The 25234-nt window shown below is 42.1% G+C and overlaps 1 protein-coding gene across 2 annotated transcripts; it reads right to left on the bottom strand.

Moving 5' to 3' along the window:
• Positions 1-482: 482 nt before the first annotated feature.
• On the bottom strand, positions 483-24185 carry ACOX2 (acyl-CoA oxidase 2). 2 transcript variants are annotated; one of them, XM_069966968.1, is made up of 14 exons: positions 23828-24185; positions 19750-19912; positions 15359-15510; positions 14667-14774; positions 14460-14579; positions 13828-13943; positions 10244-10416; positions 8392-8554; positions 7094-7284; positions 6841-7002; positions 5858-5963; positions 4390-4607; positions 3347-3479; positions 483-2880 (listed from the first exon to the last, which is right to left on the bottom strand). In XM_069966968.1, exons 1-14 carry the CDS (start codon positions 23979-23981, stop codon positions 2818-2820), a joined length of 2022 nt encoding a protein of 673 aa, XP_069823069.1. In that variant the 5' UTR covers positions 23982-24185; the 3' UTR covers positions 483-2817. The 2 variants fall into 2 exon arrangements, with proteins under 2 accessions (XP_069823069.1, XP_069823070.1); XM_069966969.1 differs by having other exon boundaries at positions 23832-24185.
• Positions 24186-25234: the final 1049 nt, after the last annotated feature.

The raw sequence follows: 25234 nt of genomic DNA, 5'->3' as shown, positions 1-25234 counted from the left end.
GTACATCCTCTTTAATTGTTTTTTTTTGTTGCTGGATTTTAACTTCAGCTTCGCAGCCCGGCTGTTGTGTGCTGTAGATTGAGGCCCAGAAAATACTATGGAGACTGGCATCAAGACTGTCTTAAATAAAGCCCCGTCCCCTTTTCCCAGGACGGATTTACTAAGAGGCGCATGCCTTAGTACAGCTGGCCAGCCCTGCGCCAGGCATTGCATAAAAATCTACACCTGCTTGGAGCTGGTGTACATTTTTGTCTGGTTTCCAGGCGTAAACCTTAATAAATCAGGTGCAGGAGGAGGCTACCCCTCCTCCCCATCGTGTCACAACTCCCCTGCTTGCCCGTCAGGCCAGCGGGGGTACGGCTAGCATACGCCAGGGGCTCATGTCAGTAAATGTTAGAAAACGTGATCAGAGTTACCTGCAACACAGCAGTCATATTCACAGATAGCCTTCTGCAAATGAACTAGTCACGATCATGAGAAAGTTATAGCATGTGTGGAATACGGGTCTTTAATAATTCATACAAGGAACGTGAAAAGGAAAAGTTTTTGGTGCTGCTTGTTTTAGTGACTTCCACAGTTTATGAATGCGATACAGGAAAGTGGTGACTAAATTACCAACTTTGTTCTCATAAGATAATGGAAAATATAAACCTTTGATATAAATGTTTTTTGGAGGGAATTGCGCTTTATATCAAATCCATTGGAAACGATAATTATTATTATTGATAAAATGGTATGTAAGTGCAAAGCATATGGAACTTGGATATCTAACTTTCATGAAATTGACAACTTTTATTTGGGTGGAATATTTCTCCTGTTGCCTCCTCTGCCCAATTACCCGAGTACTGGTATTGCCCCAGGGCAGGGTTCGGCAGCTTGTTTGTTAGACAAAGGCAGCAAGATCGCAGAGCCTACAGTAGGCATCTGGAGATGCCCATTTGCCCAATATATTCCTGCCATTTCAGAATCTAGAGTTGTACAGTGGCTGCAGTAGAATTCAGATTTCATACATTTGTGGGATTCTCTGCCCAATAGTTATCCCCTAGAACTGGTACTAACATTAGTTATGCTGAAGGTTATGGAATGGCGCAGTTTGCGTATTCGCACATGAATCAGTATTAGTTGGAGGAGATGTGGGGGGAGGCTTGTGGGCGACTCTTCTATATAAACTGTGTACAGGTGTGATAGCCGAATCTATGCAGATACAAGTGACCAAACCCCACTTTATTCTCAGATTAGTACTACTTTTGTTTCTAGACAGATTTTAATTATAAACTGGTGGAATTATTATTTTGTAAATCTGGTTAATTATAAAAAATAATAATGTATTGCCTGCTTAAGATATTCTAATAAAAACATCCGCCTGTTCAGTGTTTCATTTACATTGTACATTAATACATTCCTATTCTGTATGGTAACATGGAATTCCACCCAGCCGAAAAAATTCACACATTACTAAATCATTCTCAGTCATAAAGGGTTAAAGCGAATGTACCATCAGGTGGTGTGCAAATGGTGTACATCATCAATTGTGTCCTCCGACATCTCTCCTCTGTGAGAAAGGATCAGTGATCCCATTGTTTCCGGACCATCTCCTGAATAACACTCTTTGAGGGTACATTACAAACACCATATTTTTTCCTAAATTCACTCTTACATCATTTAAGTTGGTGACCCAATAGGTTCACACTATGAAGACGTGCTGCTCAGTATTGTGCAGCACCATCCTTAAGAGAATGAGAGGGCACGGGGATATGCACCTAGAAGAAGTCACAATAGGAGATTTAAAATTACGACAGCTGTCCGGTGCCCACCTCATGGCGCCATCCCAGCTTGTTCGAAGCTCAAGAGACAGGACCATATTGCACCTTTCCATTAGATTTCCCCTAGTGAGAGTTATTAGAGAATATTCAGGGCCTCTTTCAAGTAAATCTTCCTGTATAACGCTGTGTTTGATTAATATAACATCAATTTGTAAAATACATCTATTAGAAATTATATTTAAATGAGAAGCTCAGCAAGAAAGTGTTGAGTATAAGACCATAGGCCTCACGTGAAAAGAACCGCTCAGCCTCACACCAGAACACATTCCTTGCGTTAGTCTCTCATTGTTATCACCAAGACTCTTTAGGCTGGGGCTACACTGGGACTTTTTGGGGTGGCTCCTGATAAACTCTTTAAGGCTTTATAGTGTACCTAAAATCTAAACCATAAAAAGATGTGATATAAAGCAAGTTTGCAATTTACATTCATTATTTTTCTTTTTAAGTTAACATGGAGAACACAGCACTTCCTGTTTTCTGACTCTTTTATTTCTTCTTAGAGTCAGTAAACAGGAAGTCCTGTGTATCCCAGGCCATCTGAGCGCTCACAGTCATGTGGCAGTCATGTGACTGACTGACACGTTCAGCCGTGACTCTGTACTGGCCAGAATTCCTGGGTTTAGTCTGGACCTGGATTTTTGGTAAGTTCAGCTTTGTTTTACAGCATCATGATAATAAAAAAAAATAATGTATATTGCAAACTTGCTTTATATCACATCTACTGTTGATTTAGATCTTGAAAGTTATAACAAAAGGGACACTTTAAATTAAATAATGTGTGCCAAAAATGCACCAAATTTTGAGGCACAGTTTTTGCTTAAAAGTAAGGAAACTCTAGTCTAAGTAGTCGAGAGTTTTTGTATATCTCCACTGTGGGCATGTATACTAAAGCCAGCTGATCATTTTAAAAGAGCACTATGACATATTGGGCATACATTAGACATGGCTGGGTGATAGCCAGGATTACAGTCTGTTCACTAATGATGAGTCCTTTTTATAATTTGGATTGGTTGCCGTGCAAGTATGGCTTCAGGTAAGTCTCGAATACCGGAGAAACCTGCAGAAAATTAAAAACAGGAATTTCATTGAAGCCACAATATTCTTATCTAGTATTACCTAAAAAACTCATTATGTACATGGCAGAAAACAGGGACCCACATGTGGCACCATATCATGCCCCGCTAAGTACTCTACTGGGGAAGGAGTTACTAAAAAAAAAAGATGGAGAAGTTTTTAATAAACATTTCTGTTTATTGCGGTGATGGCCTTTGCAAAGAGTAGATGCAGTTCCATGCAGCTCACCACAATCACTGGATCATGCAGCTGATAATCAATATCTATATCCAGGAAAATATTTATATAGATAAATGGGATCAGGCTGAGTAAAAACAAGAAAAGTGTACTCACCAGCCCTGATCCTGCAGCACTTACTGGCCTTTGTTTTGACACAAGGAAGTGTCCACTAACCCAACCAGTGACTGCAGCACTGACCCATCTATGTGTGAACTAATGAGTCCCCTTACCTTCTTGTTATCAGGATTTTTCTGAGCCCACTCAAGCAGGTTGTGATACACATTTCCATCATAGGTTCCGAGGGCTGATAACAACTCTTCATCTGTGTAATCGAAAGCATCAACAAGCAGAACTGCATCTTTCCTACAAATATAACAATTTATCTCAGAACAAAGCCTTGAAAGTTCCCTTAAGGATAGCTTTACACACACCGTATCGCAGCGGATTTTCTGCTGCGGATCCGCAGCAGATTAGATCTCAATAACTGAACACAGTATCAAATCTGCACCATCAGATCTGCTGCGGATCTGGTGTATGTGAAGGCACCCTAAGGGTGTGTTCAGACGTACAGGATCTGCAGCAGATTTGATGGCCTAGAATTGATTTGCTTTGAATCTGCAGCTTCAAATCTGCTGCAGATCCTGTACGTGTGAACACACCCTAAAGGGGTTTTCTGGCCAGAACAGATTGATTGAATCTCTACAGGATAGGTCAACACCCAGGCTGTTCTACTGTTTAGCACCCGCACTACACAGAGAACAGGACAGGAAGCAGTTGTCTCTGTTCACTGTGTAGTGGTAGCCAAGTGTAACTGCAGCTCCTGTTCAAGTGAACAGCTACTGAGCTGCAGTAACCATGTCCGGCCACTACAAAGTGAATGGAAACAACTGATTCCAGACTTATTTTCTGTGTAGTGCACACACCGAGCAGCAGATGGGTGGGGGTGCTGGATGCCTTCCCCTCTCCCGACAAACAGTGAATGACGACCTATCCTGTGGATAGACCATCAGTCTGTTTTTTCCGGAAAACCACTTTAATCCCAATATAACAATGTACAACTCTATGGGGGAGATTTATCAAAGGGTGTAAAATTTAGACTGTTGCAAACTGCCCACAGCAGCCAATCACAGCTCAGCTTCCAGCTCTGGTGAAAGAAAAGAGGAGCTGTGATTGGTTGCTATGGGCAGTTTGCACCAGTCTAAATTTTACACCCTATGATAAATCTCCCCCTATATGTCATGTGCCAAACTGCAGAATTGTTAGGGTAACTCACCGAAGCTCAGCCAAGAGGCCCAGGTAAGCTGTAGTAGCCAGGTCCAGCTGTTTCCCTGACAAGTGTCCATGTTGTAAGAAGTCACCAGCACTTGTGAATATACCATGCAATGCATACAGGTCACACAGCCGCTTCAGGACGGCCTTTATTTCAGGTGGGTTGGAGAGTGAATTCAGAACATCAATAAAAATCTTAACAGTTAAGAAATGGGTATGAGCCTAAAAGACATAACATTTTGGTGGGATGCGTTAATGACCAAATATCATGTTTCATCGGTAAGGTAATAGTCAGTAGCGGATTATAATAGGTCAGTTTTGGGCGGTAGCCCGGGGCCCTAAGCTCCTGGGGGGCCCATGACCACCCAAGAAGACTTCAGTTGTATATTGTCTCCTGACTACCGTTCTGCCATGATTTGCAAAATTTGCTGTTTTTTCACCACATTTTTGCATAAATCAGGTCATCATGAGATTATCTATCCTGTACTATGAACACCACGCTAGTGCTGCCATAGTTACAGTAGGGTTGGGGGCCCAGGCTTGGTCAACAGCCCAGGGCCTGTGGTGAAGTTAATCCGCCCCTGGTAATAGTTTGTATCTCTGTTGGGTAAGGTCTCACTGTAGGCTCTGTTCATCTCTGATTTATTCTTTATGTCAGTTCAGATGTATTACACTGTATGGGTGTACATGGTGGCATACAATACCCACTGACTATAATAATAATAGGAGCATGGCATGACTCATCTCCATAGAGAAGCACAACCATATCTGCCTTTTATATCTAAAACGGAAGCCTCCAACTTATGCTGCTGTATAAGTATATAGGCAAACTTCACTAGTTAACTTCTATAGAAGATAAAAAAATACATAATTTTAAAAAATCCTCTGCACATGAGGCCATCAGGAATTCATCAGGGGTGTTGTCAGGATTTCCTGAGCTTCCATAGACTTCTATGGGGGCATCTGTTCAGAAAATCCTAAAGGATATAGGACAGGTTCTATAATTTTCTTACTGTATATATTTTTTCTTGCAGCGAAGAGCATCTACACCTGCTGGAATTAGGTGTAGCTTTGGTACGCTGGGCGCAGGTTCGAGCGCCTGGCCGTCCGGATTCGCTAAAGGACTCAGGGAAAAGGGGACAGGGCCTAACTTACGACCGGTGTAAGAGTACGCTGGTCTTTGTAATTCCTCCCTAAGTATTATCAAGAGCATAAAGAAAGAAAAGCTATTTCTATGTTCAACTCATATATATATAATTCATATATTCATTTCTAAAAGTAAGCATTGCCAAAATAAAACCAAATTTCAACGTGTGTACACAGTACAATATAAGAAGTGAATACATAGGGTAGTACGCCCCCTGCAGCGATTTTTTTGCTCAGGTTTCTTAACTAGTTTTGACCCATAGCAGGATGGAGACCAGCCTGACGTAAAGGACACTGTGTCAGGCATAATGTGAGTAATCTCTTACTATTGAGGCTTTTACAAGCTCCACAGAGGTGCTGTTCCATGCCAGGTATTGCTCGGCTCCTGACTGTAATAATTTCTGGAGTTTGTTTGCTGCAGAGGAGATCAGACTGAAAAAAAAGACATATTTATTTATATTATATTGTATACCTGTAATGTAGTGATCTGTTTTATTACTGGATGCCTCATAGGGATACAATGTAAAACTGTATGCCAAGTTAGGTTTCCATTGATTAACTTGCTGTATTTTCTTGGATAGGTCACTACTGTTACCGTAAATGATCATATAATTGTTATGCATTTTTTCTTAGGGTTTAAACTCATTGGCCTTCATTATTGCTGGGTATAGAAATCATGCATCTATAGGGCAGAGCTTAGGAAGCAAGCAGACAGTGCCACCAATGCAAATATGGGTAACATAAAATATATGAAACCCTGCTTATGGTGCTGCAAACAGGTGTAGCTATAGGGGCTGCAGAGGTAGCAGTTGCATCAGGTTCCTGATGTCATTCAAGATACACTACAGGATGACAGGTTTTATTCTGGTTCTGTAATATGCTATCATACATGGGTAGATTTTCTCCAAAAATGATCAAAATCCGGCAGCCGGCAGGGGGGAAATTGATTAAAAGTACTAACTTACCTCTCCCCTTGGTGAGTGGCGGGACTGGGCTCGGGACCCCCACCAGGCTCCAGGATCCCCAGAGCTGCCAAATGACAACCCAGCTGATAGACTGATCGCTCCAGTCACTGATTGGCACAGTAGCTGGGACAGGCCTTCCACCCCTCGAGTTGTGACGTCATCAAAACTCAGGTCCCAAGGCCAGTCCTGCTGCTCACAGCGGGCACGGGGAGAGGTAAGTTAGTACTAGTAATTAATTTCCCCCCTGCCAGCTGTCAGATTTTATAATTCGCCAGACTTCTCCTTTAACCAAAAGCTCAAATATTGCTTAAAGCTGACACGCTTTAAAGACATCTTTCACGTACCTGTATGCCCTATACTGGTAAGCCTTCAAGTACACCTCCGGATTCAGGAAGTCACCAGGTGTCCTTGCCTGACAACCACTAGTGGCTGGAGAAGATAGATACCCTATGCTGGCTGGCAATGGTCTTCCCGACTGGGCACCAGCAAAACATTTCATTAAAAATCTGGAAAAAATAAGTAAAAATTTAGAGGGAAATAAAACACAAGTTGAATCCTCTCTAGTGATGTCAGTCAAATATTGTTATATAGTGTTACCTTGCGACTTGCAAGTGCAGGACAGTATTCTCCCCTTCATATGTACATGAAGCAGCAACTTTAGTGTAGAGGGAAGGTATACCACTGTAGAGGGAGTAGCCGTGGCCCCCACACGCCTTGCGGCAGATCTCTACCCCATTTGAGCAGATCTCTGTTACGTAAGCCTTCACTCCGGCTGCGAGAGCATGGAGCTGAGTATACAGAATGATCAAAAGCCATTATAATAAGTATAAAACTACAGTATAACAACTAGACCATTCATTAGTTCTACTTGTGAGGACAAGGACCCTAACTGATCACACAACAAGTGAAGGAGTCCCTGGTATTGTTCTGAATGCAGAGTGACTGACTTTTGAGCTGTTATTGATATGTAATGCACACAGAATCCTATGACAACACCACCCACAGTACCTCCGACTTCCAAAGATTCTCAAGGTAAAGCAGCACTCCTTTTTACCGATATAATGCTAATTCACCACTAGCTGTGTCATTTTTTTTTTTTTAATCCAAGCTCTGCTGCATCTATACCTCTCTCTAGTGCAGCTGGGCCATGTGATCACCACTAGACCACTAGAAAATTACATGGCTTCATGTGTAACAGGAAGTGGTCTGCCCTGTAAGACCCACTCTACTTGTTCCTCTGTATGTTTCCCTAAACACAGTGTGCTGCTAAAAATTTGATTCCTGCCTTATCTATAGAGATGAGGAGAGCAGTGATATAGTAGATGAGTCCAAACATCAAACACAGACCAGCTGCAGAGGTATACAACACCCCTGACTGTCTCTTCTGTTTGTAGATGTCTAGTGTGTTCTATAAAAAATGCAGCTGGAAACTGCTTGCAAGAAATAAAGGGAGACTGGTGAAGCTCTCACCAAACCTTCTCTATAAACAGGGGTGGCGAACCTTTGGCACTCCAAACTAACAATTCCCATCATACCTGGACAGCCAAAGCTTGGCTTTGCCCGTCCATGCATGATGGGAATGGTAGTTTTCCAACAGCTGAAAGGCCAAAGGTTCCCCATCCCTGCTAAAGGATATATCAGAGATCTATAACTTACTGCAGAGCAAGTGAAGTGGTGAGACTTTGCCCCCTCGGTGTTTGCAAAGCCAGAGCCATTAAGGGAAATATAGGCTGCATTAGGAAACCATATCACGGGAAATAGAAATCAACATGACGGACAACACATGCATACCACACTAGCTAAAACAGGTGTACACAATGCATACAGAAGAACATTGTGTGCTGTCTATCATACAATGTTACCAGTTCCAAAAATTAGCAAGCCCATCATATTACCTCTGGCAGAGAGTCAAAGTTCTCCTCCCTAATTTCACTGTACACATTATTGTAAAAGTTCTCCAAATATTTCGCCATGAATCTGATGGAGTAACAGGTAGCCACAAGGGGTAGAAGTTTTTGTTGTTGAGTTTGGTAGTCTAGGATTTTTGGTTCTCTATCCCTAGGGAAAATAAAACAAAATCATAATGGAGAGAAAGGAACGGCTGCACATCCCATCTATGGCTGATACTAATGCCGCTAGGCCTATTTTAAAATTCAACACCAGGGTGTCTGTATATAATTTGATCAAACCATAATAGCCCCGTGTACCACGTGCAGGTCCCCTGGTTCACACAGGTCCCTACGCTAACTCCACACCGTGTCGGTCAGTGACAGCCAATCTTGCGAAGCGTGCACATGCAGGGAAGGGAGGCCATGGAATGGCCCTGCAACCCCAATGTCACAGGACCAAACCCAAAATGCCCCACCAGAACCCGGCCAGCACCACCGGCAGGGAAGGCTGCCCCCAAACAGCATAAGTATGAATAAGGTATTACACTCACCACAGCTGCTCACACAGAATGGGAAAGACATAAGGTACTGACATGTGAATACAGGCATATCCTGCTAATTTTGGTCATGTGGGTCTTATAAAGGAGTGCGAGCTGTTCAGAAAAGAGAGAACTGTAAAACACGACATGGAGAGAAAGGAACGGCTGCACATCCCAACTATGGCTGATACTAATGCCGCTAGGCCTATTTTAAAATTCAACACCATTCTGTGTGAGCAGCAGTGATGAGTGTAATACCTTATTCATACTTGTGTTGTTTGGGGGCAGCCTTTCCTGCCGGTGGTGCTGGCTGGGTTCTGGTGGGGCATTTTGGGTTTGGTCCTGTGACATTGGGGTTGCAGGGCCATTCCATGGCCTCCCTTCCCTGCATGTGCACGCTTCGCAGGATTGTCTGTCACTGACCGACACGGTGTGGAGTTAGCGTAGGGACCCGTGTGAACCAGGGGACCTGCACGTGGTACACGGGGCTATTATGGTTTGATCAAATTATATACAGACACCCTGGTGTTGAATTTTAAAATAGGCCTAGCAGCATTAGTATCAGCCATAGATGGGATGTGCAGCAGTTCCTTTCTCTCCATGTTGTATAAAATCATAATACTGTATTTTCCGGCATATAAGACGACTCGCAACTTTTCCAGTTAAAATATAGAGTTTGGGATATACTCGCCCTATACGACTACCCCTCTTCCAAGGCACATCAAGTAAAAATTGATAAAAAACAACAGAAGCGAGATCTCAGAGGCAGAGAAGGTGGTACAGTAATATCGGTAGGATACAAAGACGGCCAGACGGGTAAAAGAGGTGTGTTTTTCTAGGCACAGCGCCACTCTACCATATCTCTTCTTTCCATACCCAGGATGCCTGCAGCTTGCTCTGCGGCGGGAATGTGGCCATTTTGAGTTCCCCCCACCATATGCAGGGATCGCAGATTCTCCAGTACGGTTCCAAATTTTTTCAGCACCCGCCCTATAAGACTACACCCGGCGTATAAGACGACCCCTGACTTTCGAGAAGATTTTCCTAAGTTAAAAAGTAGTCTTATACGCAGGAAAATACTGTGTGTGTGTGTAGATAGATAGATGTAACAGCATGTATAATAAACTTGGAAGGTTTTACCTACCCCTTGGTATATGTGGTTTCCAATAAGCACCTTGTGGTAGGTGTTATGGTGTCATGTTACTTGTCATGTCTTTTAAAAGCAGCTAAATAGAATTGTCCAAAAATTTACATAGTGGATAGCATACACACACATATATATATTATATAGTCAGCCACTACTGGCAAACATACTGTACCCTGGTTTTAACTCTGACTGGCGTCTCACAGCCGAGTATCGTACAGCGATGGTACAGGCCTTCATCAGTGGCTCCAGCACCTCCCTACTCATCATGCTGACCCTCACATTGATCATGGTGAAGTAGTTTATCTTGTCAGATCCACTTTTAACATAGGAACCGTCTGGCAGTACCTGGTTCCAAGAGGAAAGGTGACATTAAATATCTATACTGTACAGTCTAATGAATGACTATATCATCATATTCTCTGGTAATACATGTGGCACCCTCCACAATATGTGAAAAATGAAAAACAGCACACATGGCTGGGGTTATGTCGTCTCCACCAACATTTATTAGAAGTATTGTATTTAAATAAATACTGAAATTTATTACATAAGTATTCAGACTCTTTCAGCAGCAGAGAGCAATAGATTACCAATCTCACTGATCTATGCAGTATATATGAACTGCATAGATCTTAATGAGAGATCAGTGTACTAATACTAAAAGTCCCCCAGGGGGACTTCTAGTTAGTGTGTAAAAAAAAAGTTGTTTTTTTTATTAATGAAAAATCCCCTCCCCTAATAAAAGTCTGAATCATCCCCCTTTCAAAGCATATTTTATGAAAAAAAATGAAGTCTGTCATTCCAAAGTACAATTAGTTTCGCAAAAAATAAGGGCTTATCTGGGTCTCTAGGTGGAAAAATGGAAGCGCTATGGCCTTATATACACAAGAAGGAAAAAAAAGCGCAAAAATGAAAATTGGCCTTGGTTAAATAATATTTCAAGATATTAGCCAGGTCCTAAGCATACTGTGTGTGAGGACAGGGTAATACTTATATAAGAAGAAGAAATGCATGTGATCAGTCCTCAAAGTGACACTCATAACATGCAAAAGCTTAAAAAAAAAGTGCCTAAGGGTATGTGCACACTCAGTAATTTTGACGGAAACTCAGTCACGGAATTCTCAGCTCGCACCCTCTCGCGGACTGTGGCGCGCACATCTCCGCCCGTATCATAGACTCCATTCTATGCACGGGCGGATGGAGTTTTCATCAAAATTACTCAGTGTGCAAATACCCTGACTCTCAAGTGACAAAGTCAGTAGCGGATTATAATAGGTCAGTTTTGGGCTGTAGCCCGGGGCCCTGAGCTCCTGGTGGACCCATGGCCACCCAAACAGACTTATACTTTCAGTGGTGTATTATCTCTAGGCTGCAGTTCAGCCATGATTTGCATAAAAATCGCTGCTTTTTACCGCAATTTTGCACAAATCAGGGCAAAACTGCAGCTAGGAGACAACTGAAGGACCTTATCATGTGACAACAATGATGTCACCACAGGTCCTTTACAGGCTGCATTATGGAGAAAAAAAGACTAAAGCTAGTGCCGCCATAGTAACAGTGGGTTGGAGGGGGCAAGCTTGGTGAACATCCTGGGGGCCCATTGTAAAGTTACTCTGCCCCTGGAGAAAGTACACAGGAACAAAAATTCTGCTATAGCTCAGGGATGTATGAACATATTGACAGACAGATTGCTAAGAGCTTTTGGGTAGGTACTTGTAGTGCAAACAATCATCCAGCAACTGGAGATCAGTCAAGTATGAGGAGTAGAATATATTTACAAAGGGGACTCAACATTTATGTAGATTATGTAAAAACTGTAAACTGACATTCAAAGATGGACATATGGTTTGGGTGGATATAGATATAAGTCCATAGGGTCATGACGTCCACTGTATATGTTAGATATAGAAAAAGAGTTTTAGTTGACAGTAAATTTTATTCTACCAGTGTCAGGCAGCTGCTGCCAAGGCAAATGAGATCATGGGGTGGATCGATCATAAGGGGCATAAATGCACATGACAAAGAAATAGTTCTACCATTCCACAAAGCACTAGTCAGATCACACATTGTATACTTTGCACAGTTTTGGAACAGAGGAACTGGAAAGGGTCGAAAGATGGGTAACTAAAGAGATATATAGGTAACCTTATGGATATGGTATGGAAGGACTACAGTTATCACAATTAGGCTAATTTAGATAAGATGTCAGAGAGGGTGACCTAATAACTATATATAAATATATTAGGGGGCAGTACAAAGATCTGTTTATACACAGTACAGTATCTTTAAAGGGGTTGTTTCCCGAGAATCTTTTCCTTTCAAATCAACTGGTTTCAGAAAGTTATATACATTTGTAATTTACTACTATTTAAAAATCTCAAGTCTTCCCATACTTTTTAGATGCTGTATGTCCTGCAGGAAGTGATCTATTATTTTCAGTCTGACACAGTGCTCTCTGCTGACATCTCTGTCCAAAACAGGAACTGTCCAGAGCAGGAGAGGTTTTCTTTGGGGATTTGCTAATGCTCTGGACAGTTTCTGTCTCGGACAGAGGTGGCAGCAGAGAGCACTGTGTCAGGCTGAAAAGAATACACCACTTCCTGTAGGACATACAGCAGCTGATAAGTACTGGAATAATTGAGATTTTTAAATAGAAGTAAATTACAAATCTATATAACTTTCTGAAACCAATTGATTTGAAAGAAAAGATTTTCACCAGAGTACCCCTTTAACAAAGGGAACATCATCTCGCTCTAGAAAGGGATTCTTTACTGTAAGAGCAGTGAGCCTGGATGAAATTCTGGAGTGTAATAATATTACAGGTTATAGTCACTAGATTCTGGACAGGTGATATTGATCCAGGGATTTTTTTCTGAGTGGCAAATTTGGAGTCAGAAATATTTTTTTCCCCCTAAATTGAGATAAATTGTTTTTCTTGCCTTTCTCTGGATCAACACTATTTTGTAACAGGCTGAACTGGTTGAACGTATGTATGTCTTCTTTAGCCTTACAGACTATGTAGCTTTCAAGCAACTCTGTACCCACAATCTGTCCCCCCCCCCCAAACCACTTGTACCTTCAGATAGCTGCTTTTAATTCAAGATCTGTTCTGGGGTCCGTTCGGCAGGTGATGCAGTTATTGTCCTAAAAAAATACTTTTGAACTTGCAGCCCTGTGTCAAACTGCCGTGGCCTAGAGTATTTGTGCCCTAACCTTGCACCAACCCTTCGTCCCTCCTCCCCACCCTCTTCATCATTAGGAATGCCACTGGCAGGATTTTTCCTATTCCTCTCCGCTGCACAGGTGCCTTAACGATCCAGCCCATGTGCCGTGTTCACACAGCTGCCCTGCCTGGGGCATTCCTAATGATGAAGAGGGCGGGGAGGAGGGACCAAGATGTTGTGCCAGCCTAATGCATAGTCACTCTAGGCCACGTTAGTTTGACACAGGGCTGCAAGTTTAAAAGTAGTTTTTTAGGACAATAACTGAATCACCTGCCGAACGGACCCCAGGACAGATCTTGGATTAAAAGCAGCTATCAGACGGTACAAGTGGTTTGGGGGGTCAGATTGTGGGTACAGAGTAGCTTTCAGTGTATTTAGGAGTTCCATTCTAAGGAAGGGTTTGGCTATAGCTCAGTGGGCGCAGTAGCACAATGGCTGGTAAAGAATTTGCTGTTGACATTCAACCTTTATTTATTCAACAATCTGATGACATACAAGACACTTATGATATATACAGTTTAGGTAGATATACCTGCGAGTATCTGCTTAACATGTTTTCTTTTGGGATTCGAATATTCCTCATCATGACAAATCCATTGTCAATATGCTCAAAGGACATCTTGGGCCCAATGTCCCCAACAAATATTCCTGGAAAAGAGGGTGCATGATCTGTTCCTATATGTAATATTACATCGGATACCTCAATTGGCCAAGTAAAAAGTAACATAGAAATTATTGGCTGATATGGCAGGTTTATATATTTACAACCAAAGCTGCTATTCTTATAGAGTAAATAATACTTAATAGAAAGTAATTGTGACAACTATTTCCATACAATTAGGGTATGCCACCATGGCAGTAAAATCTTTAGTGTTTCTACATCAGGGAGGGGAACCTTCGGCCCTCCAGCTGTTGCAAAACTACAATTCCCATCATGCCCAGGTACCCCATCCCTGTTCTACATCAAGATCCGCAAAGGCATCAACTCCATATTTATGACTAGTGATGAGCGAACATCAGAAAAACATCCGGGTTCGGCTACATGGCCGAACACAAACACTAGGCATTCGATTCCCGGGTCCTGGAGAAAATGGATGCCACCCAAGGAAGTCCTGGAAAACATGGACATGGACAAAGCCATAGACATTTAACTCAGATTGTTACCTGGGAGTGGAGTATGGTCCTCCAGACTCCGAATCTGGACTATGAATGGATGCATGCCATACTTCTTTCCATTGCTATAGAGTTGGGCTAGGACCACAGCATGAGTGCAGGTTTTTCCTACTATACAAAACAAGAACACAAATGTAAGTACCTGAGCCAGTACAGGAGATTTATAATATACACAGGACTCATTAAAATTTGACTTACAATCCCCTGGCCACCATTTTGTTGCAGTTATCTGTGGAGTGTCTATTATAAATTCTTGGGTCTTAGGGTCAAAGGTGGCTGTGGTTTCTAAACCCCGGAGATAGGTTCCTGCAAATACACAACATAAATGCATTGCATTACACTAATAGTACAAAACCACTCCCATACCCCAATTCACTGGGTGTATTGCCAACTTTAGGTATCTCTCTAGTCAGCCAGTACCTTGCCCTGTATGGAACAAGCATGAAGGTTTTCTTCTATCTGGAGGAGAGTGAATTTGTCTTCAATTTGTATAACACTTTAACAAGTCAGATAGACAAGAATACATATCCAAACAGTTCATTGTGTGCTTAGAGTCAGATGATTAGTCTGAGCTATGTATTTACATGAACACATATTTTAGTGGGAGGGGGGGGGTCTATAAAAGAATTGGATTTATTCATCTGATCAATTTACATACAAGTGTCACAAAGGTGAATTTCTCAGTTTTTGTCTACAATTGCCTGTAACGTTATAAGGAAATGATCACATCTAGTATGTGATATAAGTATGTCACAATGAGCAAAGAGAAATTATAGCTATGACCCGACATCATTTAGGCTGTAAAAAATTGCTTCTTCAAAACATGGTTAGACATTGGCAGGAGTACTGAGTCTCGATTCTAATATGTGCCCTATCAATCAGGAACTTACCATGGCCTAGTTCAGTCTGTGCGTAGGTTCCTAAGATGTTACAGTTACTTGCAAGGGGGAGCCACTTGGCAGCTTGCTCATCCGTACCCAGGGCGCTGATCGTTTTCATAAAGACATTGTGTATATTAAGGGCAAGTTCTCCTCCTAATGCCCTAAAATTAGACGAGCAGAATGAAAAAAAACATGGTTTTAATCTTTGGTGTCATGTTCCTATGGTAAATTTTACTTTCCTGAAGAAGGAAGAAAGTTGGCACCACTTATGGGAGGTGAAATTAAACAACCAACAGATCTCTTTTCTGATCCCCCATAGAGGTGTTCATGTGAGGCTCTCAGACTCCTCTGACCTGTAGTTATCACCATAAGAACAAAAAGATCGGGCAACTGAAATCAAATATGCCTGATCCTTCTCTCCCCCGGTAGAGTCAGTAAATAGGAGAGTTGGCAGGTCCCCCTGCCAACCTGACCTGACATGAGGACCAAATACTGCCTGAAATATACGTAGTGTGAACATAGCCTTATACTGGAATACACCTTAAGGCTGGGTTCACACTATGTATATTTCAGGCTGTATTTGGTCCTCATGTCAGGTCCTCATAGCAACCAAAACAAGGAGTGGATTGAAAACACAGAAAGACTATGTTCACATAATGTTGAAATTGAGTGGATGGCCGCCATATAACGGTAAATAACTTCCATTATTTCAATATAACAGCCGTTGTTTTAAAATAACAGCAAATATTTGCCATTAAATGACAGCCATCCACTCAATTGCAACATTATGTGAACATAGCCTTTCTGTGTTTTCAATCCACTCCTTGTTTTGGTTGCTATACAGCCTCAAACATACAGCCTCAAATATACGTAGTGTGAACCCAGCCTTAGGCTGGGTTCACACTATGTATATTTGAGGCTGTATTTGTGAGGCTGTATAGCAACCAAAACCAGGAGTGGATTGAAAACACAGAAAGGCTCTGTTCACATAATGTTGTAATTGAGTGGATGGCCGTCATTTAATGGCAAATATTTGCTGTTATTTTAAAACAACGGCTGTGGTATTGAAATAATGGCCGTTATTTACTGTTATATGGCGGCCATCCACTCAATTTCAACATTGTGTGAACAGATCCTTTCTGTGTTTTCAATCCACTCCTGGTTTTGGTTGCTATGAGGACCTGACATGAGGACCAAATACTGCCTGAAATATACATAGTGTGAACCCAGCCTAAAGGTGTATTCCAGTATAAGGCTATGTTCACACTACGTACAGTATATTTCAGGCAGTATTTGGTCCTCATGTCAGGTCCTCATAGCAACCAAAACCAGGAGTGGATTGAAAACACAGAAAGGCTCTGTTCACACTATGTTGAAATTGAGTGGATGGTCATCATTTAATGGCAAATATTTGCTGTTATTTTAGAACAACGGCTGTTATATTGAAATAATGACAGTTATTTACTGTTATATGGCGGCCATCCACTCAATTTCACCATTGTGTGAACAGAGCCTTTCTGTGTTTTCAATCCACTCCTGGTTTTGGTTGCTATGAGGACCTGACATGAGGACCAAATACTGCCTGAAATATACGTAGTGTGAACATAGCCTTAAAAACATATCCCCTGTTCACAAGGTAGGGGAAAGTGTCTGATCATGAGGGGTTGGACCTTTGGCAACCCCCTGCAATTGTTAATACAGGTATATGACTTTCCCAGCTAAGCTAAGCAGTAGGCCGGAGAGAGCACACATTCTCTATGAATCCACAGAGAGAGTTGTACTCGGCTGGCTCTATAGAGAATGAATGGAGCATCTGCTGATACACCCCTCCAGTCAGTGTAAAGAGTTGGGCCCTGTTTCCAATGATAACAAGGGATCACTTAGGTCAGACTCCCTGTGATCAGTCACATATAAAATTTCATTACTGAAAAAAAAATTTAAGTCTCAATTAAGAGCTTTGGAACATAACTGGGCATCATTTAACAAAATTTCAATTAAATTAATAAATTAATATTTTCATGTAGATTTAGGTTAGGAGATGTAATGAAAAGTGGAAACCTACACTAAATATGGAGAAACAGCCCTTCCTTTTTAATCCGATTACCCAAAAGTTCTCATTACAAACAGATCAGCACTCCTTTCGATAATTGGTGAAAATGATCAACGCTATATTAATAAGTGTACAATTCAATATCAATCTCTTCTAATGCGGTAATTACTGCCCTTGAGGTTTTCTTATATTAGAACTAAACGTTCCCCTCATTGCTGATTTATAGGAAAGCTGTGTGGATTAAATGATAAAGTATATCCCTCCCCTTAATAGACGCTATGCTGACTATTCCTTTTTCAATGCTTTATAAATGTTTGAAAAACAATCTAATTCTTAGATCAGCAGCAGATCTAAAGTGTTCTTAGTGGGTGCAGCGATGAGGGTGGGGTATAGGTAACGTCACACCCAAGCCTTGGTGGCTGATAAGGTTGGAAGCATAAAACTGTCCAGAGAGACTTTTAGGCTTGTCTGCACAATTTGGGTTCAGCCCTTGTCTGTTCTGGCAGGAGTGTGCCATAGTACCCAAGTTCTATAAAGGTATGTTTGAATGAGTTTGATGTGTAAGAACTTGACCAGCTGCCCAATACCCCAACCTCAACCCCACTTAAAACCTTTAGGGTGAACAAGAAGAGATTGCAAGCTGGGCCTTCTCTTCCAACATCAGTGCCTGGCCTCAAATGGTTTTCCCTTGTCATTACATTGGTGGTTTTGGTTGTTTCCCTACAGGAGCTACCCCTTGGCTGGGCCCTTCCCAGAGGGATATTTGGCTAGTCCTGTGTTTTGAGACTCTCAAATGAGGCTCCATGGGCTCTTTTATGCATATTCATATATCCTAGGGAGCAATGCACCAAGGATTTCACTGTATTGCGCGCTGTGGCTGGCACCTGAGTGTGTTTTCTTTGGCTGAGATCAGCGATCTGTTTCTCTTATGGCTCTACTAGGCATTGGTCCCACCTAACCAGAATCCTGCTCCACACTGATGAGGGGCAACACCCTGAAACAGCTGTCTGTGGATGGATACCTGGCTTTGGTTTTTCCCTTGTCATTACATTGACTTATAGGGCCACTTAATATGGTGGTGTTGGTGGTTTCCCTACAGGAGCCACCCCTTGGCTAGGCCCTTCCTGGAGAGATATTTGGCTAGTCCTGTGTTTTGCGACTCTTAAATGAGGCTACACAGGCTCTTTTATGCATATTCATATATCCTAGGGAGCAATGTACCTAGGATTTAACTGCATTGAGCGCTTTCACTAGCAGCCGACAGTGTTATCGTTTAGCTGGTCTCCCTGAGATCATTGATCTGTTTCCCGTATGGCTCTACTAGGCATTGGTCCCACCTTACCAGAATCCTGCTCCACACTGATGAAGGGCAACACCCTGAAACAGCTGTATGTGGATGGATACCTGACCTTGGGTTTTCCCTTGTCATTACATTGACTTATAGGGCCACTTAATATGGTGATTTAGGTGGTTTCCCTACATGAGCCACCCCATGGCTGGGCCATTCCCGGAAGGATATCTGGCTAGTCCTGTGTTTTTAGACTCTTAAATGAGGCTCCACAGGCTCTTTTTTGCATACTTTTAAATAAAAGGCAAAAATCCCCATGGACCTCAAAATCTTGTATAAAATCTTCAGAGAATGGTGAATGGTGTTATAACTGCAAAGGAAGACCAACTGCACATTGACTCCTATGGATTCTGAATGGGATTTCTTAAAAGCTCCTGTAGGTTTTTTTCCGTATTGTAGATAAAACAATTAGACCAGGTTCTCACCATGATTTGCTGACATATTGTATGTATATGTTGGAGTTCTGTCAAAATGAGACACTGACTTCTAACTGTATGTGCAGGAACGGGTCCCATTGACCTCAATGGGTCAAATATAGTCAATTAGTGACTCTTTTAAGGTTATTTACTGAACGTATACATGCAGACCATGGTCTAGGGTCCCAACCAGAAAGTATTCACTAGAGCAGACTACATTCAGCCATTGAAGTCAATGGGGCCCATGCCTGCACATATAGAATGGAGTACTATTTTGTGCTTTTATAACTTCTGTCCACTGGGGAAGATTTACTGTATGAAAAAAAAAAAGCATGCATGGCAAGTTTGCAACAGAGTCTTTTGCAATGCTTGCATGTAACATATATTTTGGCAGGGACTTGCAGTCCCTTTTTGGCCTCAACCCAAGGGCATATAGACCCATCATGGCCACAATGGAGATTACTGCTGGCAGTGGTCTAAACTCCCTTGAACATTGCCAAAGAAGCTCAGCATTTGAGTAGACTGGTGGATTTCCTAATGCATTATTAAAATTATGTCTTCCTTTATAAGAATCTAGGTAAATAACCTGTAAATATATTCAATCACTGGGCCGTCCTCCTCCCATCCCATTTCCTTCATCTTCCTCTTTAAGTGGAAAGTGTTCCTGATGGCTCCTTCATATCTCTCCGATTGGGTCTTGAAGTACAGGTATTCTCGGCTGAAGACAGGGTCCTTGTTAATGGTGCTCACTAGAAGAATAAAAAGATATGTGCACTGGTCAATTATGTAAGGTGAAAAGTTACAAAATCAAAAGTCAGCCAAACCTGTACAGGTTAAAGTAACACTAACCCTGTAATGTACATTGAGAAACAGGCTTGAAAGGGGTATTGAACAGTTTGCTCTCTCTCTTTTTTAAATTTAAAAACAGAAAAAAAAAAACATACTTACCTGCCCCCTGCTCCCGCTCTGAGCTCTCATCTCATAGGCGGACAGTGGTGGTCAAGTGGTGTGGGACCAGAAGAAGACTAACGGGAGCTGCAGCAGGGGGATTAGGGGGGAGGTAAGAATAGCTTTTATTCTACCCCATTGTCTATGGCCACAAAAAATATATCATTTTTTATAAAGATTTTTACATAGAAAGTAGATCAGCTTGATCTTTATTCATGTCACACTGGCTTTTCACATTTGCTTATACATTGAGATATTGATTGTCAGACTTTTTCATCTTTGAATAAAAGAAAAGGATGTTTCATTTTTATACGTTAAATCGATCACACCAGGGTGGGTTGAGGAGGCCCTTTTTAGAGAGTAAGGTTGGTACATGCTCTTTAAAGTCTATTGGGCAGCTAGCCTGCCAGTCACCTGCAATCTGTTCTCTATGAGACGTAACTTGAGGACAGCTAAGCTTTTTGTCTCAATGACAATAAAGCCGACAGTTAAAGAGAAATGTTTCTGCCGCCTTAACCACCTCACCAAATGGTCATTGCCTGATCCCTCCCCTAACCATATCCACCAGATTTCTGGCGGCAACCTCACAGGCCATATATATATGTCTTTTAACTCCCACAATTCCAGTCCAGTTTTAGTCCAGTTCAGTGGAATGGAATAAGCCGGGCAAGCATAATCTCTTCTCATTGAAAAGAATACCCTGACCTGCTTTCCTTTAGTAAACAGGACTACAACTGACCCATTCTTAGGAATGGTGGTTGTACTCTACCCGTCATAGTTTTTGACATCCTTTATTATAAAACATTATAATAACCCCATATAATATATAACCCCATATAATATAATAACCCCATATAATAAATGCAGTACGTTACTGCAGGACACTATAGAACACCGGTGGTATGCGGTCAATTGAAGGCATATCGCCGGAATTCTAATGGGTCTTGCAGTAACGTATTGCAGTTTTTCATTCTAATTTTTGAAAATTTTGTTTACAAATCCCCTCGAAATAGAATATACAAAAATTAGAGCACAAAAAATACAATATGTTCAAGCGCTGGGAAGCCACCCAGGGAGCATCAGAATCAGCTCAGTAGTAAACAATCCTAGGCATCGGGAAGAGAGGAGTGCTGACTGCCTATTGTTCTCCTTGTGGGCACGGCCACAATGCAGCCTCCACACTGCTGCCAGGTTGTTAGGGTAGTATACCATCCGCTTTTTGCAATCTGTGGTACCGATGACACATGTAAAACCATGTTGATAGACAGAGAATTCCTAAGAAGACCTTCCATCTACCTCGAAGAGTCAACTACAGGAAGAACAATGGGGCAGATGGACTCTTAACCCTCAGAGAATGGTGGCAGAGTCCGGATGGTAGACTGTGGTGTGTGCTCGACCAGCCACCTCTTGAGTTCTTCCGGGTGACGCCATTTTTATGGTGGTTGGTTATAGCTCTCTTGTGACGCCAGTGCTAGTTCACTATACAGGTGGGATGGTATACCTGCTTTAGTGTGTGGCTGGCTATATTGTTCCCCAATGGTTGGTGACCTGCCGGGTTGTGAGAGGTCCCTTGGGCGCTTATCATGGTGGTCCGGAGTGGAGATATGACCCATCTGGACTGTCTGTACCTCCACCAACAGAAAGGGGAATGTGACCCAAGGATAGTGTAGCTGGTGTAGACGGGTGCTGGTGCAATTAGTACAGCAATGAGTCCCAGTTGAATAAACTGATCTTTACTGACAAGTCTCTGATAATACAGGATAGTAGGATAATACGTGACTGATACAGACTTGCTCTCACTGAATCTGTACTAATAGTTGCCAGTGTGCAGAGGTAGAATGGTAGTGCTAGCTTGGTTGAGTACTGAGAGTTCAGAAGAGTAGAGAAGAGTTTGTCGGGAGAGTAGAGGATTTCGTTGGGAAAACCCCAACCCAATTTAGTAATGTGCTCTGCCGGAACTTTAGTAAAAGAGATACTTGAAGAAGAAATACTTGAAAGAAGAAGAATACATGTGCCCGTGTTTCGACCTTTGTCCCTATAAACACCTTATGCCCTGCAGTACTGGCATACCCATCCTACGAGGGTGACACAAGCCCCAGTCCTGGTTACCTGAGTTGAGCAAAGTGTCTGAAGTTTTCCTGTGTCCCTTGTGCTGCAAGATAGAGTACGTAGGCCCTTGGCTGCTTTGCTCTATCCAGATCAGTTCCTCTGTTTAGGATATTGTCCTGTACTTTTAGATATGTTCACGGTGTCGGTTGAGGTGTTCTCTGACTTGTCCTCTCTTTAGTGTTTAGCACTGCATCTTAAGTAGTGCTTTAGAAAAAAAAGTCTCTGAGTTCTCCATACGTGTGTCCATTACAGCTGGTCTGTCCCAGACAGGGAACCTGGCAGAGCCAGGCTGCTGGCTAAGTTCAGCAGGGATGCCAGATCTGTGTGTCCTACTCCTCAGAGAATCAGAGAAGAACTGACTAAGTGTGGTCCTACACTTCATCTCCCCATGTGACTACTTCCTACAGGGTGTATGTAACAGCTCCTGTGAGTGGTGAAGAAGAGAGTGCATAGAAGAGAAAAGGGTAGAGATAGCTAGAAAGAAGGAACAGCCTTTCTCATTGGTGTACAGAATCACAAGGTACAATAATAACCCATGACTTACTACAGCTGTGCAACATACATAAGTATATACAGTGACATCTTGTGCTAAAACCTGAGAAGGTACCTTCCTTACCACTTCACTTTGTAGTACAGCATTTTTGCGACAGGTGTCCAAACTAGAAACACCCGTGGTGGGACATCACAGGACCACTTGGCAACAGTGTAGAAGCTGCATTCTGGCCATGACCACAAGGAGAACAATAAGAAGACGGCTGTGCTCTGTGAATTGACAGCATAACGCCGGAGTTCTAATGCGTCTTGCAGTAACATTGTATTTTTATTGCAATTTTTGTATATTTAATATACAGATCCCTTAAAGGTGAACCAGGCACCCTACGCTCTGCTGAGTAGGGGCCACCTTCTTAAATGCTGGAGTCTCCCACTGATTTTAATAGGGTTCATTACTTCGGTAACAAGCATTTTATTGCTCTAGTCATCAATATTAGATTGGTGGGATACCAGCGTTCCCCTCCCCTCCAGACAATTAGCTGTGTAACTGGACTGTGGTACTTCAGCATTCATTGTTTACAGGAGCTCCTATTCACACACCGCACTTTTCCTAGAGGCTGAACAGGGTATTATGCACCTGTGCCCCAGTCACTTGAGAATTGTGAGATTATAACTGGTTGTTTCTGTCACCTCAGTGCCAGTTCATGTAAATGCACTCACAGAACAGACATGGTTATTCATTTATCAGAGGTGCAGTAGAGTCGTGTTTGTCGTTTGGCTCATTGTGGCACATATGTGAATCTGATATAATTCTTGAAGTTTACAAGCGCTTTCTAAAGTGTCCGACTCTCCTGGAATGGGCAGACATAGCAATATGGCTTAGAAATATGCACAACTAAATATATAATCTAGTACTATGCGTAGAATTCTGTTACAAATGCAGCTCTGCTACACCTGTACATATTACCTAAAAACTATTGGAAGGGGGGGACTTGTCTAAAACATAATGATAAGTTAATGTGAAATTATGATTGTGAGGGAGCAATGACAACAGGGGCTGTTGCGGAATATGTTGGCGCTATATAAAGAAGTTATTATTAATAACTAGTGCTTACCTACTGTTCTTCTGCAGCGAGTCCCCTCCACGCCTCCATCCACAATGTTAGTGAGGGTCTCAACATTGAAGGAAGGATTTTCTCTCTCACTGGCAAGGTCAGGGTTAATGTCTTTCCCAGCAGCGCTCACTTTCCACCAGGCCATTGTGCACATGTACAGGGAGCTGGGGCCTTCCTTGTACTGGTTGCACTGTGACCGCCTGCTAAGAAATAAGTCCAGAAAGTCCAGGCAGGACTCTGATCTCAGGGCGGAACACAGACCATGATCTGTAGGCGAACCAAAGGCTGAGGTTACAGCAGACAGAAAGCACTGCAAGGAATTGTCCTGTTTCTTGATGTAATGTGTAAGGTTTGTAGGCGGGAGGAGGCGCTCACATGGTAGCACAGCAGTGTTCTCCTGAGTGCAGGGAGGCAGGCTGAGGCTGTCACTGCTGTTAACCCTCTTCTAGCCAGGCAGCACGACCAAGACCATTTCCACATTCTGCTCAACTGAACTTTACCATAGAGTGATTTCTCCTTGTGAGAGACATAACATTTTAATTTTGCTGTTGATTTTTTTTTTTTTTGCTTTGAGTTCTTTTTTTCATTGGTTTGATATAACTTATAGATTATTAGCTTGTTGAATAAAGGGATTTTATGGCCATCATTTATTAATGCTTTATATCACCAACCTAGAGATATTAAGGGGGCACTCCGGAATTGGAAAATTCTTTAGTATATTGCCACAATTATATAAAAAATAAAGATCAAAAAATCTAAAATCTCATATAGAATTTTACACACTTCACAGTGGACTCAGCTTCCCCGTTCCCTAAATCTATCAGCACAATTCTATATTATACGCAACTGAAATCCACACAGATATAACTGTAGACCGTCATATGGCCTTCACCCTCTTGCATCCCAACCTATTTTATACTTCCTACCCCACATTACCCCCATGGGCTAAGGGCCCTATTCCACAAGACGATTATCGTTCGCATAATTGTTAACGATAAACGATCTCAAACGACCACTATTGTGAAAGACCTGAAATCGTTCACCCATTTACATGGAACGATAATCGTTACTTATGATTGTTCTTGATGTCGTCTTGTCGTCGCTATTGCAGTCATCACTACTGCGAACAACGTCTTATTCAATGCGAACGATTTGCGAACGGCCAACGATTAAAATAGGTCCAGGTCTTATTTAGCGATCAGCGATTTCTCGTTCGGTCGTTAAACGTTAACTGCTATTCAACCAAACGATTATCGCTAATGCTGCGTTTACACGTAATGATTATTGTTCGAATTTGCACGATAACGATCGCATTCAAGTGAAAATCTTTCCGTGTAAACATAGCGAAGGATCAAGCGACGAGCAAGAAATCGTTCATTTTGATCTTTGAACATGTTCTCAAATCAT

Source organism: Dendropsophus ebraccatus, chromosome 4, assembly GCF_027789765.1.
Source record: "Dendropsophus ebraccatus isolate aDenEbr1 chromosome 4, aDenEbr1.pat, whole genome shotgun sequence".
In the NCBI taxonomy this organism is placed as follows: Eukaryota; Metazoa; Chordata; class Amphibia; order Anura; family Hylidae; genus Dendropsophus; species Dendropsophus ebraccatus.
This window is presented reverse-complemented; position numbering and strand designations above follow the sequence as displayed.